This window comes from Nilaparvata lugens, chromosome 5 (assembly GCF_014356525.2).
Source record: "Nilaparvata lugens isolate BPH chromosome 5, ASM1435652v1, whole genome shotgun sequence".
Lineage (NCBI taxonomy): Eukaryota > Metazoa > Arthropoda > Insecta > Hemiptera > Delphacidae > Nilaparvata > Nilaparvata lugens.
This window is the reverse complement of record NC_052508.1, coordinates 65,736,821-65,754,091: the sequence shown is the minus strand read 5'-3', so window position 1 is coordinate 65,754,091 and position 17,271 is coordinate 65,736,821. Positions and strand designations below refer to the sequence as shown.

At 33.9% G+C, this 17,271-nt stretch overlaps 1 protein-coding gene across 4 annotated transcripts in view; it reads left to right on the top strand.

Moving 5' to 3' along the window:
• Positions 1 to 17,271, top strand: part of LOC111047403 (rab11 family-interacting protein 4-like) — a 297,989-nt gene that overhangs the window by 269,223 nt on the left and 11,495 nt on the right. For all 4 annotated transcript variants that reach the window (XM_039429081.1, XM_039429079.1, XM_039429082.1 and 1 more), the window contains 4 exons: positions 8,776 to 8,879; positions 11,942 to 12,082; positions 14,656 to 14,863; positions 16,555 to 16,699. In XM_039429081.1, coding sequence (XP_039285015.1) covers positions 8,776 to 8,879; positions 11,942 to 12,082; positions 14,656 to 14,863; positions 16,555 to 16,699 — 598 coding nt within the window. The remainder of the gene's footprint in view (positions 1 to 8,775; positions 8,880 to 11,941; positions 12,083 to 14,655; positions 14,864 to 16,554; positions 16,700 to 17,271) is intronic.

The following is a 17,271-nucleotide window of genomic DNA, read 5'->3' as shown; positions in this document are numbered from 1 at the left end:
ACAGTAAAAGAACCTGGATGATTTATATGGGGGGGGGGGAGCATTCCGCAGAATCATATTAATTACATAAGAGACATTTCTGTCGCAAACAGCTCGCGAATTTCTCTCTGAATTGAGATGCAGAAGATGTCCGCTTCTAGTCCTATGTTCTTGTTGTGCTGGAATATTTAAGTTCACTTTTAAGAAACACTTTTGATTTGGAAATAAGCAAAGTTTACGTAGCCTATATCAATAAAGATCGTTTCAACCTGGTGTAGGCCATAATCAGATTGAAGCTTAATACTGAACTGAAAAAAATATCCTACACGTGTTAATCCCAATATTGTGAAGATACAGTATTCTTCTTCTTGTATGGCGCTCCTACAGCCCATGATGAGCCTTGGCCTCCGCAACTATCAACCTCCACGCATCTCTATCGTTGACTATGCCTCTCCATCCCCTCACTCACAAACTCCTAACATCATCCAGCCATCTTTTCCTGGGTCTCCAACTGTGTCTCCTATTGTGATGCCTCTCCCGTATCACAATTTTAGGGATTCTGCCAGCAGCCATCCTTTCCACATGACCCAACCACCTGACTCTTTGATACAGTATTGGTTTATTCAATTTTTGGAAAAATCTATAAGGAATTGTGTCTTATTTTAACCTCATCTTAATGCAATATGTGCAATATTAATTTTCTTGAAGCATCATATTGCAGTAGCTATCAATTAATTTTTTTTTACAGAATAAAACAAAATGGGGAATCTAACTTTGCAGAACATTCGATAACAAATAATCACAAGTTCACAGTTAAGGAGAATGTTGAGTTTCTGCATGTTAATAACAAAGGCAGATATTTGAATATTCTAGAGGCTTTAGAAATAACAAGAGTAATTAAGAAAAATTCCCAGTATAGTTTAAATGACCAGATTCATTTCAACCAATACAACACTACGAATTTAGTTTTATCATAAAATTGTAAGCATACATTAGTCAATAGTTTTACCATCTACATATTTGTTTTATCATCTTTCACACTTGTTTTCTTGGCTCTTTGTACTGAAAGTAAAATTTTGTTATCATGGCGATTCTGTTGCTTAAGCCGCCATTTTGTCACACCGTTGAGTGGGAGCTGGGCCAATGACAGGCCTTCATGACCTTGACCAATAGCAGTACTCGCCTACTAGTATAAATTCTGCTGCTTTAGTTTTAGTTTATCAGAGATTGACAATCTATATATATAAAAGCGAAATGGCACTCACTCACTGACTGACTGACTGACTCACTCACTCACTCACTCACTCGCATAACTAAAAATCTACCGGACCAAAAACGTTTAAATTTGGTAGGTATGTTCAGTTGGCCCTTTAGAGGCGCACTAAGAAATATTTTGGCAATATTTTAACTCTAAGGGTTGTTTTTAAGGGTTTAAAGTTCGTCTTTTAGCATGTATATTCTTCTTCTTCCAATCTCTTAATTATAATTGAAATTTCCATATCATATGTTACTATAGAACTATAATCTAGATAGAGTACCTCTTCGAAACAGTTGTTAACTGGCAACTAAATTAATAATTTTGTCAGGTTGGCATTAAGTTGAGTTAAGTTAAATGCATTTATCGCGGAAAAATTGATTGGGCACTGCTACTTCAATCCTGGGAATATTATATTACTAGCCGTCAGGCTCGCTTCGCTCGCCATATCCGTTTAGCCAGATGTTTAGTTTGGACCCCCGACTGGATTGTCCTAACATGATAAAAAATGCAGGCGAGCGAAGCTAGCCTGCTAACCTCGTTCTTGGACGATCCAGTCGGGGGTCCAGGGGGCGGAGCCCTCTGGCTAGACGTATATGGCGAGCGAAGCGAGCCTAAATGCTAGTGGTGTAACAACCGAAACCGGTTTTTCTAAGTGTCAATAAATCTGTGGTTTTTGACAATTTCTTAGACTTTTTCATTCAATTAAAATTGATTATTAATTGTAAGTGAAATAATACATATATATCGTCAAATTCTAAAGATCTGTAAGTGTTGGATATATTTTGCAGGAAGTTTTACAAGTGGTTAAAGTCAATAGTTTACATTTATAATAATTATGCTCCAAGGTCTTGTTTGGCTTTTGGCCATTATCGAATATAGTGTAGTAATCGCATGAAGTTTTAGTAGTATAAGTTTTTAAGTTTACGTTTTTAAGGAAGTTTAAGTTTTAGTAGTTGCAAGAAGTTTTACAAGTGGTTAAAGTCGATAGTTTACATTTATATGTTTGTGTTCCAAGGTCTTCTTTGGCTCTTGGCCATTATCGAATATAGTGTAGTAATCGTGTTCACAGCTCTGAATAATCCTAGCCAGTTGGGTGTGACCCACAGCTGAAATGTTCTCATTGAATTAAGTGCTGTGAAGAGGATCATGTTGTGGGGGGGTGTGGTGGGGGGTATTCAATGCAGAGGGCACGGTTGCATGCCTGATTTCAGTCACCATATCATTGTATCCTGTGTGGAAGAGACCCGCCCTGACTAAATCAATGTGATTTGTGTTTATAACACTAATTTGAAATGTTTTTAGTGTACCCATTCATGTTTTTTTGGTAGTAGATTTATGATTCTTAAGTGAAGGATCACTTTTTTATAATTATACAGAGTGAGTCGTAAGTATGGGAAACCTTCCATAAATTTGAGACTGTTGTGGATATAATACTGTAACTTTCAGGATAAGTTATTGGTCAAATACTCTACCTTTTGACGTACAACTGAATTTCAACCCCTCATAAGTTTTAGTTTCTACTTGAAACATCAATCAGCCGCCATTTTGGATACAAGAATTATAGAACATTTTTATTGCTACCATCTTCCTTGTTTTGAAAAGGCCTTTAAAGTTGATGTACCACACAATGTGTGTTTACATTTAAAATATTCGAGCTACAACCTCTAAGTCACCACCTTATGAGGGGTTGAAATTTAGTTGTACGTCAAAAGGTAGAGTATTTGACCAATAAAATAACCTGAAAGTTACAGTACTAGTACTCTGTATCTGTACTCTAGTATTCTGTGAACAGTAGACCTCACGCAGTATTCTCATCCACAAGTACCTGATTGAAAATAATATAGACCTCATGGAAATACGGCAATAGACTGGCTCCTCCACTCATCTGTGAAATCACTTGTCAGCTGATTAATGATGAATAATTCTATAGTCTGATTTTTACTCTAATATTGGCGTATAAAGGAGGCTCCTTTTTCCTTTTATATTATCCTTGAAATCCAAAATTTCCAAAAACCTTGTATATATGTCGACGCGCAATTAAAAAAAGGAACATACCTGTCAAATTTCATGAAAATCTATTACCGCGTTTCGCCGTAAATGCACAACATATAAACATTCAAACATTTAAACATTAAGAGAAATGCCAAAACCGTCGACTTGAATCTTAGACCTCACTTCGTTCGGTCAATTATATCTAAAACAATCTCTAACTTATTGAAGGGTTCACATACATATGTCTCACTCTGTATAATATTGAGATCTATCTCCTTTGCGATCTAAAGAAGACCAATACCAGTCAATGAACTGAACAAAAAACTTATGATCTTTAAAATGATAATATTTTGTTGGAGCAAGTTTGGATAATTGGTAATACGGTATATGCCACTGAATAAGAGGAATATCACGTGAGGTCCACGTTATAATGGCAGTGGAGAAAGATAGGAGAAAAACGTAGCCGATCATCTGTTTTTTCAATGCCTCCTATACACGGTAGCTGATACAGGTTTATTGATGTAATATCAACGGTTCATTCTCGTTTAAAATAATCATTTATATTTTATCAAGCAAGAAATTATATTTTTCAATAATTTCATAACGAATTTTAATTATTAAGATGAAATATTTTGTTAAATAATTATCAATTTCACATTGTTAAAGGTTATCTGGCAACAGAGCAAAGCGAGAAAGAGATAGCGCTATCCACTTTGTTGAATGATAGACAAGGATAGCAATACCATTGCTAATCAAACACTGCCATTATAACGTAGATCACACTATAGAGTAGGCATTGTAGGTCTCAGCGAAAAAATCTAATAAGATTCGTAATAGGTTGACTGTAATGATTATTTTTGTTCTCCAGTACCTACATAATAGTTTTATTCCATCAGTGAGTGGGTTGAATATTCTTGCATTCTTATATTTGTAAGTCCTTCAGGAAAGACTTGATATCAATACAAAGACACTGTCAAGCATTTCATTCTCAAGTGATGAGATAACCCGCTAATTTGTGATTATTCCTACTCATTCGTGTAGGATTGAGTTCTAAGCTAATGAACATTGTGTCTCTATTGTTAGAAAATATTGTATTGGACACAGTCTATTATGGCCTACAACGTAGGCTATAGGTCTACTCTAAAAAATAGAGTTGGACCAGTCGATTAGCATATTAATTAATAGTGTAGAGAAAACTTTTAGATTTCATTAGGTACTTCCCAATACAAAATACTTGAAATTCTCGAAGAGTCCAACTACTTATTTATTGAAATAATTTGAAACTAGTTGCAGTCATCAACTTTCAAACTCTTACAAACTTTTATAAACTGTCACAATCAGTTTTCTCTCGTTTTTCAACGTTTACGGTGCTAGGAACGACCGTATTGACTTTGGGACCAGTACTTTTTTGGGACCAATAGTCTACATTTTGGGACTGAAGGGTACCGATATAAGAGACGATGGGTCTTCGCAGGTAGAATCAGTGTCTCCAACAGGTGGTTGGACTTTGTTCTACAGACAGTTGGACTTTATTCTTCAACAGAAAGCCGTTGAACTCATAGAATTAGCGAGTCAGTTGTAGGCCTATTCTACTAATAAATAAATTCAATATATTTCCGATATACTCACTATATTTACTCACTATATTCACTAAATTAACATGTTGGAAGAGAGGCATCCTGAAGATGCTGTATCATGATCTGAAATAGATTGTTCATCTTCTCAGTACACAGAACTATTTCTGTATAATATTTGGACAATTTAAAACTAAATTAGGAAATTGAAGAAATTTTGGGCAGTAGCCCGTTTTTTCTTTTCCGATTGTTGTATTGTTTTTACTTTTTGTGTAGTTGAGAAGTTGATATTGTGGTAATTATTCATATTGAATGAAAAAGACTGAGAAGTTGTCAAAAAACCACTGATTTATTGATAATTAGAAAGACCGGTTTCGGTTATTACACCATTGTCAATCTCTGATAAACTCTGTATTGTTTTTGCTAACCTAATAAATAAATGAATAAAAATGAAACTATGAATGGCTTTCATTCAGTGACGGAAGCGTGTAAACCTTTCGAAAGGTCCGACTATTGTTTGCTAATCACCTCGCAGGTAGAGACCCAAGACTTGGTCCCAGAATTCCTCTTTTTCCTAGTTGTTCCCAAAATTCCTGGTGCCAAAGTTCCGGTCACATTTTTCAACATGGGTTCCTTCTACAGTATCATCTCACCTTGATACAGTTCTGGTATCACATTTGTTTAAACTTCAAAGTCAAATCAAGAAGGTTTACAAAATAATTAGTTTTTCTCATTTCCTTCTCGTAATATTAATTTTCACATTAATTAATATTAATCTTCAATAAAATATTAATCTTTAACATTAATCTTCGCGTAATATTTCAGAACTTGACTTTACTTTTCGATCAGCGTATCCACTTTCCACTACATAATTCCGAATTCAACTTTTTCTCGGTTTTGAAACAAACAATTCCTTGGGTAACAGTTAACAGATTATAAATTCAAAAGATTTGGTTCAACTAACTTAGATCTTCTATTCTGTCTCTGCAATAATATTGTTTCTAACTCTCTTGGGTGGGCAGGCGAAGTCATCCAACCCATTTTGAGGTCATCCAATTTATTCAGATTGGAACAATTATTTATGACGTAATTGGAGATGCTTTCTCATGTCTGCCAAGCTTGTTTGCAATTGGCTTTGTTCCCAGGGATGGGCTGGGTTCATCTTATTTATGTATTTCTACTAATTGGGGATTCGCTTCTAATTGGAATTAATCCCACAATGAGAAAGTTGGAAACAATCGTCACTCCTTATTCACTTTTAGATCATTTTTATTGATTAGTTTATCTTGTCTCATCGTTTCTCATTAATTTCTCTTTCAATTCTGTTTTTCTTTGAGTCGTAGCTCTTTTCTGCAGACTGAATTGTGTAAGAGTCTTCAAGTTTTACGTATTGAAAACATCGAGATCAACATAAACATCAGTCTGAAACAATTTTGTAACTATCATAGGTTGATTCTCCTGTTGTTGATATTTTTTACTTTCCTTGCCCTATTACCATAGGTAAGGAAAGTATTGCTTTCCGAAAAAAATTAAGGTACCCCAATTTCTAAATTTCTATACGTTTCAAGGTCCCCTGAGTCCAAAAAAGTGGTTTTTGGGTATTGGTCTGTGTATGTGTGTGTGTGTGTGTGTGTGTGTATGTGTGTGTGTGTGTGTGTGTGTGTGTGTGTGTGTGTGTGTGTGTGTGTGTGTGTGTGTGTGTGTGTGTGTATGAGTGTATGTGCGTCTGTGTACACGATATCTCATCTCCCAATTAACGGAATGCCTTGAAATTTGGAACTTGAAGTCCTTACACTATAAGGATCCGACACGAACAATTTCGATCAAATGCAATTCAAGATGGCGGCTAAAATGGCGAAAATGTTGTCAAAACAGGGTTTTTCGCGATTTTTTCGCAAATGGCTCCAACGATTTTGATCAAATTCATACCTAAAATAGTCATTGATAAGCTATATCAACTGCCACAAGTCCCATATCTGTAAAAATTTCAGGTGCTCCGCCTCATCTATGCAAAGTTTGATTTTAGATTTCCAATTATCAGATCTCAGAAATAATTTAAACGAAAAATAATTTCGAGTGGAAAACATTGAGCATGGAAATCTCTTCAATTAATGTCAATTAACATTTTCACCTAAAATTGAAATAAGCTTGAAATTTGAGAAAATGTGATTATTCAATTGCAAACTGTTGGCAATTGATTCTATTAAATTATTCACTATGAAGAGATAGCAGATCTCGTGTGTATCCAGCGTTATTGTCCTGTCACCAGCTGGCTCAGATCTCAGAATAGTAGACTTGAGATGCGCGGGAACACTAACGTCAGGTGATCAATTTTCATAATGGCAAGGAAAGTTGTGTGAGTGCGCCACACCAGATTTTTAAACTAACATACACAGTGTTAATAAACTGGGAGTCGAATAAAGCCAGAGAACGGCGTTAAATCTGTATAGGATGTAATTCTATACTCTCTGCATAAAACTTATATTCTATAATTCTATAGTGAGGTCACGTTATAATGGCAGTGTTTAATTAGCAATGGTATTGCTATCCTTGTCTATCATTCAACAAAGCGAATATTTCTTTCTCGCTTTATTGCCAGATCGTCTTTCAACAATGTAGAATTAATTATCTAACAAAATATTTCATCTTAATTATGAAAATATTCATTATGGAATCATTTAAAAATATAATTTCTTGCTTAATAAAATATAATTGATTATTTTAAACTAGAATGAACAGTTAATATTACACTAATAAACCTGTATCAGCTACCGTCTATGGAAGGCATTGACAAGACAGAAGAAGGATCGGCAACGTTGTTCTCCTATCTTTCTCCACTGCCATTATAACGTGGACCTCACTATAGTTCCAGGGTTTATCACAAAATAAATAAATAGTACTCCATTTCTATAGATATAGTAATACTAATATTTCTATTGTGGCTTCATCATTCTCATTTTCTTGAATTGGTTCAAAATAGTTCATAATATCCAGTAGGATATCTCTTCACCTTCAACAGGGTTTTCCTTTTTCAACACTGTTTAGTAGCCTTTGATATAGATTTTCAAAAAATGAGCCAATTTTAGAAAATTAGATCTGTAGTTATGAAAAGCGGTGACTGTAAGCCATACATTTTGACGATTCCTCTCAAAACCTTACCCATATTCTCCTTTCTTTCTATCTTAGAAAATTAGCGACCAAAACATTAAACTACGGTATTCATTTTTCGTGATGTATCTACTACACTTTAAAACCATGCATACATACATCTTGGGACAATAGCAACTTCAATTCATTTATGCTTTTAATTCTACTGCAATTGTGGTTCAGATGCAAATTTATGTTGGAATGCATTTCTATTTGTTAGATACACGTCTCATTGAACTCAATGCTGGCGATCAAGTTTTCACTGATTTTTTTTCAATATTCAATTTATTTTTACACACAAATACAAGTTTAATACAGAGAATAACATAAAGAATACATTCAAACAACAACAACAATACACATTAAAACAAAATAAAAAGAAAGTGGTGCAAAAAAAAGGATGGAAGATTGAAGGGTTTTTCCAACTATGGATATTCTTGTACTAGGAAAACAAATTGGACTCAAATTCAAAAGTGAATGAAACATAACCTTCTTTTTGGACTAGTCTATGAATTGAAATTTGGGGAAGAAACAGTTTTGGGCTGTGTCTGTTGGTCCTTCTCCAATCATTTTAATGAATTATGTCTTGAGTATTATTGAATGAATAAATGAATAAGTAGTGTATTTGTTGTAAGTATAGTAGTTATTGTTCGACAACAACAATAAAGATTAATTGATTAAAGTCTTCCTATGCCAGCATTGCCATTTTGTAAAAAAATGATTTGTACAATTTATAAAATTTGTACTAGTGTTTTTGAGAATAAAAATTATCCTCATTCATGGGTTGAAATTGTAATTAATTGTGATTAATTCTTATTGTTTCAGGTGCAGATGTTGCAGCAGCAGATGAACGTCCTGGCCGATAACCAGACTCATAGCGATGAGAGGTACACCCGAGCCAAGCAGGACAATGCGGCCCTTCAGGCCAGGTCAGTTACACTAAAATATAAAATCAAAACTACTTCCAACTTGGTGCGATATGCGGAGCAGAGAAAAGTAGGGATCAGGGGCGGCCATGTTGGGAATCTGCAGATTGTGCTCAGTGGTCAGAATGTGTTTAGCCACTCACATATTGAACGTAACAGAGTGAACGTCCGTGACGTCATTTCGCTCTCACTAGCAGCCGACATTATGTTTCCCCATTGAAGGAGCGAAATTCAAATTCACTCCAGTATCCTAAGGAAGCATTCAAGTATAAAGCATTACTGTATTATGACAACATATTAATGAAATAAATATTTCTATCCTATAATTCCATTCTAATCTATATTAAAGATTGGACTAGAACCATGATTGTACGATCAATCATTCATTAAGATACAGTTATCTCGAATGAATGATCTCTGTCAAATTGGCTCTAGAAAACACATCGTCAATCTAGATATCAAATAAAGATATACTTTTTGAAAACTTGAAACCTTCAAACACTAACTTTGAACCTCCGTCACTCAGCATAGCAAACTTATTACCACTGTTTTTATTCTCACTCATGGCGACACACTGAAAGAGTCAATATGTGCTAATTATCGAAAGTTGATGGGGTGTTGTGGTTTTGACAAACAGTAATAATAATAATAATAATAATATCGAGTGACCTGGCTGGCACAGGTCTGGTGTCAGAGTTTTCAGGTCGCAACTGATCAATTTCAGGGCCTCTGACATGACCTAACGACTGCTTTTTAGGCAGCCGGGACCGACGGCTTAACGTGTCCATCCGAAACACGGGAGTGGCCCGAGATAAATATACCGTGACAAACAGTGGAATTCCCGGTCGTTAATCGGTTCAACATACTGTCAGAGCTGGAAAATCCATGTATTCATGATTTAAAAATTCGTTACAAGTCGAGATAAATCAATGGAACACTTTTAGATCCGAATAGGAAGGAATGGTGTTATAAAGCAGATGGTTAGCAGTATATAATGATACCGTTATCACATCGACAGAGAGAGCGGGACAAATAATGTGACTAGCAGTGATGACGTCACGGCGTAAACCGTGTACGTGTGTATAGGAGCCATGCATCACTCCCATTTGACCGCTGGGCGCAATCGGTGTATGTCCAAGAAAAGTAGGGACACAGAGGCGGTGATGTTGCCGTGCTAAAGTGGACAGCGTTCTGTAGTCTTTAATGGGTGTTCAACAACTCATGATACGCATACCTAGTTTCCTCACTGAAAGCACTGCATCGACTGAGTTTGATCGTCAACTTGGCAACCGCATTTTTCTTATATAACTCTATTCATTACTGTAATTGGCTGATCTGATTCTCCATCTCCTTCCATTTCTCTGCTCCATACCCCTCCAAGTAGGAGGTTGTTTCAATTTTACTATAATTTCTATTAATATAATTCATGTAATTTTTATTACATCAATTAATTCGATTCCACAATTGATTTTTCTCAATTCTACATCTTTTACTAACCTCAATGAACTGTAGATACAAAACTTGTATGGTACCGTGTTTCAGCGGGTCGCAACTCTCATAAAATATATATTTGAACCTATTTGAATTTAAAATGAAAGAACAGTGATCAAACGCCTCTTCCAAGAGCTGAAATTATTCATAAATCTTTTTTGTTGTCATGAGTTTTTGAACTCATTGTCATTTAATATTGTTTCAGATCCAGCATGCTTGATGCTTTCATTCTTTTTTTATCAGTTGTTTTTATAATTTCTGGGTGTGTATTTTTGTATAGTTTAGGTTATATAAAGGGAGACAATTTTATTATTCGGTTTTATTTTTTAGTGTTTATGTTTGTTTTAAGAATATTTTTTAATTATTATACCTGATATTATTTGTTTTTCATTCACCGTCTTTCGTTCATTTGTACTTTCTCATATAATATCAGGGACTTGCAATTTATTTTGTTACTTCTACTATAATTATTTTGTTTCAAGTGCAAATTGATGTTAGAATGTATTCATGGGTTGAAATTTTACTACAATATTGATCTACGAATTCTAGTCTAGAATTCATTTCCTCAACATTCTTTGCTACAGACTGAACTATGTAAGAGTTCTACTTATTCTACATTACTTTTCATATCAAACGGCTTGCGATAGAATAATATTGACAAGTGATTAATTACATATTAATTATCAAATTGAGAAGTGGTACGAATATACAGTAATCTATAGTGAGGTACACGTTATAATGGCAGTATTCGATTAACATTAGTGTTGCTATCCTTGTCTATCATTTGACAAAACAGATACCGCTATCCCTTTTTAGCTCCACGAGGTTGCCAGATCGTTTCATAACAATGTAGAAAAAATTAATTAGCAAAATATTTGATCTCAATTATTATTGAAGTTCATTATTCAATCACTTGGAAATATATATTATTTATTGATGAATAAAATAAAATTTATTATTTTAAATAAGAATGAACAGTCAATAACACCGGTATCACCTATCTTCTATAGAAAACAGTGGTAAGGCAGAGAATCAGCAATGATGTTTCCCCTTCTTTCTCCACTGCCATTATAACGTGGACTTCACTATAGAATTCAATTGTTTCACTTTTTCTTAACAGTTTTTGCTACAGACTGAACTTTGTAACAGTTCCATTAGGTACATTTTGTATGATTGATATGTTCATATCAAACGCGTAGCGCTAGAATAATATTGACAAGTAATTATTTACAATTTTACATATTTGTTATCAAACTGAACAATGGTAAATGATCATATAATAATCTAGGCATCCAGGCATTCATGCTCACTATAATAGTGTATTTATTACATGTTGTATTATTGTCCTTATCAAACGTCTAGCGCTAGAGATATATTGACAAGTGTCTATTCACAATTTGTTATCAGATTGAAATCAAATTCAATTGATATCAATTTGTTATCAAATTTTAAATGATCATACAGTAGTCTAGGCATCCAGGCATTTATGCTCACTATAATTGTGTACTAAGTTTTCATTGGTGTTAAGTTTTTGTATTGGTTTTTTAATATTGTGTTATGTTTTTGTTGTACAGGATTGTTATGCTTGAGGAGCAGCTGAGAGAGGTGGAACTGAGGTCTGAGGAGAAGTTGGCTGAGGAGGAGAGGAGGCATAGGGAGCTGGTGGCCCGTGTAGATAGGGAGAAGCAACTTCAAGTCGAGAACTGTGCCATAAGGTTTGTATTGCAACTCAACTTGATACTTTTTTGAATTTAATTCAAATATTTTTTTATTCATTCAAGTATTTACAATGTGAACATGAAAAAAACTCAATATTACGGAATTCCTCCACAAAGACTAAACGTCTGCGTGTGGAGGAAAGTTCCATAGACAACACAAGCAGTCAATTATTTCCGTAACTGGTAATTTCATGCTCTGTATATTGTAAAAAAACGGAAAATAAATTGATTTGATTTTTTTCACAACATGAAATAATTATAATAGAAAAGATAAGCTTCAGAATAAAATAATGATAATAATGGATTAAATACAAATTCATATAATAGTAAAATAACAAATAATACTTAATTAAGAAATAAAAAATAAAAGAATAATATTAATTAAATAATTTTAATTATAAGGATTGATCTTATTTCTGTACTATACTATAGTGAGGTCCACGTTATAATGGCAGTGGAGGAAGATAGAAGATCAACGTTGCCGATCCTCGGTCTTGCCAATGCCGTCTATAGACAATAGTTGATACATGTTTATTGCTGTAATATTAACTGTTCATTCTTATTTAAATAATCAATTATATTTTATTAAGCAAGATATTATATTCTTCAATTATTGCATAATTAATTTTTACAATAAATATGAAATATTTTGTTGATTGATTATTAATTCCACATTGTTGAAAGAGAAAGACGATCTGGCAGCAGAGCAAAGCGAGAAAGAGATAGCGCTATCCGCTTTGTTGAATGATAGACAGGGATAGCAATACCATTGCTAATCAAACACTGCCATTATAACGTGGACCTCACTATAGCTATATTGAAGCTTCGATCTAGTGATAAAAATTTTGAGGAGGATCTTTTACTATTTATCATTTGATAGCAGTCTGAAGGCAGCTTACTGGAATGTAAAAAATGAATGTTTCTTACTTGTATGGACTGGTGTGCGATAAATAAATAAATAATGGATTACGAATTATTCTTTATTGATTCATACAATAAATACATCATCAAAATGATAGGGAGAGAAAAAAATAAGGTAACCTTGTGCTATTCCTCTCCCAAATTTAGATAAGGTTACACATAGTCCAAAATAGATTAAGTCTTGTAGTTGTTCACTTCACAAAATTTTCAATCCTTAATAATTATTTTCACAGAGTAGATTTTCAAATTTAGATGCTTCAAAACCAAACATAGAAGAAATATTTCACAATAAAATAGGAAATATTCACATATTAAAGAAATAATTTTGCAGTGCCAAAATACAAACTGCGATTTGATCGCATATTGTTGATAGATCTTGTGCCAATTGGCAAGTCTAAGCGCATAATCGACATGCACTCAATATTCCTATTGGCACACTCTAAGCCTTTGTGTCTTCAGCTATTCATCATCTCTCCATTGATCCATGAAAGCATCACTATAATAAAGGAAAGAACTGGCTTATACACGTACGTGATTGGAAAATTATGTTTGACGCATCATCACGTCTGAACTACTGGACTGATTAACTTGAAATTCGGAATATACATTCTTAATTAACCTAGAATGATTATAGGCATATTTTCAATTCTTCAAGATTTCATTACGTTAAGTTTTGCTAGTCACAAATAAATAGAAATGTTTGTACTGTATTTTCATTCATCCTTTCTTTATCACCTAGGCTTAAAATACTTGTAGAATTTTGCCTTTGTAAAAAAATTATAATAAATACAGAGTAATATTATAATGTAAATTAGTTTAATCTATTGCTCTAAATTATTGTACTGATTTGGTTTAGGATAGTTAGTTTATTTTTGTTTGTATGTTGACAGTTTATGAATAAATTTCATTTATAAAATAGAATTATAGTACCCTTTGAAATTGATAAAATACTAGAATAGTATACAAATATTTATTTATTAATTTCAAAGGGTACTATAATTATATTTGACCGAGCGAAGTGAGGTCTAAGTCTCAAATCGACGGTTTGGCATTTCTCTTAATGTTTATATGTTATAATTATGTTGCGCATTTACGGCGAAACGCGGTAATAGATTTTCATGAAATTTGAAAGATATGTTCCTTTTTAAATTGCGCGTCGACGTATATACAAGGTTTTTGGAAATTTTACATTTCAAGGATAATATAAAAGGAAAAAGGAGCCTCCTTCATACGCCAATATTAGAGTAAAAATCAGACTATTATTCATCATAAATCAGCTGTTTAGTGGACCATAATACTACCCGTTCAAAAACATCGAACATCTTGAAAATTATCTTTCCATCAACGTTGAAGACAGTTGCAGCCAGACCTGATAACAGCGCTCACACTCACATTCCGGGACGACACTCACGGTACGATAGGACAGAAAGCTCTATGTTATTTAGGATTTTTCTAGACATTTTAAATTGATAATTCATTTATTATTTTTTGAAAAACATAACAACAGGTCAATGTAACTTACTGAGCGCGAGGTCTACTGTTCACAGAACTACTAGTTCATAAATAAAATAAAGTAGCCCTGCATTCATACATTTCAAGAATAGATTTCAATTTAAAATTTTTTGAAATAACATTTATTTTTGAATCAGGTTGCAGACGCTGGAGCTGGAGAACAACAGCCTGCGAGACGAGACAGGTCGCTGGCGCAATCAGCTGGAGAAGATGCGACTGGACAAGTCGCGAGTCGAGGATCAGCTGATTGAGGCGGAGGCCAGTGTGACGTCACTCAGAGACGAAATCGCCGCCGTTCGCGAACAAGAACGCAAACTGCGCGAGCAAGCTGCTGCTAGTCAAATAGTCAGTCAATCACTCACGAACAATATTAAATTTAGAATAGAATAGAATGACTTATTTGTTGAGGTGGCGAAGTTTGGACAGTAATGTCCACTCTACCACTTAACCACGTACATTCAATTACATTGAAAGTAGCCAGAGTGGGATCCACGTTATAAATGTATTGGAAATGATGGACGACAGGGTTGTCGATTCTCAGTACCACCACCGCATCTATATTAGATATATATATATATGATTTAAGTTAGTCCAGTATACTTGGAACATCTAATCATTCAAATAAAAGTAGGTATTAAAAATCAATTGATTCATTAAAGTGTATTCATTCAACTTCCAACGGTACGCACACTAGGTACCGTACTTTTACAAATATAAAAAGCAATACTTTCCTTACCTATGGTAGTAGGGCAAGGAAGTAAAAAAAACACACTATGCAATACTTTTATTGTTGATTCTTGTTAAAGATCAATTCCATTTCTAATATGTTTTTAATTTGTCAAAAAATCTAAGTTTTCAAGATCTAGTAGTACATTTTCATAATTGAAATAAAATATTTTGGTAGTTCATTATGTTTCTTCATAGTCAACAAACGTGTTGGCAAACTAAGGAGGTAGAAAAAGATGGAGCTATCTGCTTTGTTGAATGTCAGACAATGATAGCAAACCAATATGAGTCAGATGCTGACTTTATAACGTGAAAATCACTTTAGAACTATAACTGGGTATCTATAGCTATATCTATGATATGCGACCTAAGATATTGATCGTAGATTGCTCTCTCTGTGTAGAAGGGCCCTTACACTTCTAGTGTTTAGTCTGATTTTGTTGACGCACACTGTTTTTTAAAAAATAATACAAAATAATTTTCGAAAATAATACAATCAAAAACCCAATTTTTCCGTTTATCCGAAGAAAGATTTTTCACAGTTCGATAAAAGGGTTGTATGAAAAATTAATCGATTCATTCATGTGTATTTATTTATTCAACTTCCATCGGTACAAACTATTTTTACTAATAGATATTCAATAGTAAAATAATATAGTAGTATAATGCTATAATATAATAATATAATAATATACAATATAAGTTCTTGCTTAGTTCAACTATAGAGAAAGACAGCTTAAGAAGATATATCATTGTCACAGAAGAAGGAACTCTTTATGTTCTTTCCTTTGTGACCATGGTATAGAATAGGGCGTTTGTGTTGAAAATTTCATTGTCATTTCAAGCCGATTATTGTCGATTACTGTCGACTACTGCTGATCATATGAGAACGTCTCAGTATGGGAGACTACCTGCATCACATAGCTTCACGAAAAAGTGAACTAACTGCTTGAACAAACAATGAAATTTGGGACACAGACGCCCTCTATCATTTATTTATTTATTTATTCTTACAAAAATCTAGGAGTGCAACAGGCATAACAGCCCAAACGCACTCATGAATACAAGAAATACATTATTAAAAATTATTCATGGGATGTCTTCCTTTGACATTTGACGTGTCATATACTGCGGGATCGTTTGCTCCCTTAATGCAGTTCAGTAATTGTGACGAACAAGAAAAGTCTAGTAAAGTATAGTATTTTTCTGTGGTTCAACTTAGTTATTTGTTACCGTGGGATAGCTTCTTATTATATGTATTCTTTATTGCTCAACTTAGTTGCTTAGTTTTAAATGTGTTATGTTGGCAGCTTGTAGAAGAACTGAGCTCAGAAGTGGAAAGACTGCAAAGTGAGAAAGCGAATGCCGAGATGTTGGCAGAACTGAACAGGATACCCTCCAGCGAGCCGTCACCCCTCCAAGCGCAGTTGGAGGCCCTGCGCCATCAACACAAAAGTAATTGTCTCACTTATTTATTCATTAATTTATTCTCATTTCATAAACTGAGTTCTCTATTTAGCCTACTTTATAATTTTCATCACTTTCATCTCCAGTGTAGGTAGGACCTTCTTCTGTAATATTTAGAAGGTATCCACTTTCTTGGTAAGGGCTACTCAAAGTTAGTAGACAGACTGGCTACTAACGTTAAGGGCTACTCATATTTTACATAAAAATTGAAAATACCCTTTTCCAATTGTATTTTGTCTCTCACACTATGTTTCAACTTCTGTAATTTTCAAGTGATGAGTAAAATAAGGTTCAGAATGTTTCTGGTAAATAATTCACGAGACGATACAACCTGTTTAATTATTTGATTTGATTAAATTTTCTTCCTGGAGACTCTTGAAAGAGTATAGGAAATCGTCAAGAAGGACTATTTATCAAAAAATAAAAGAATACAAATAAACATATGTACATCACATTCTACAATGTACATTACAATTTAACCCACCCAAAAGCCTCATTCTCCATCCATAAATTCTTGAATACTGTAGTATACCCCGTTTGCTAGATATTTTTTCAATAGA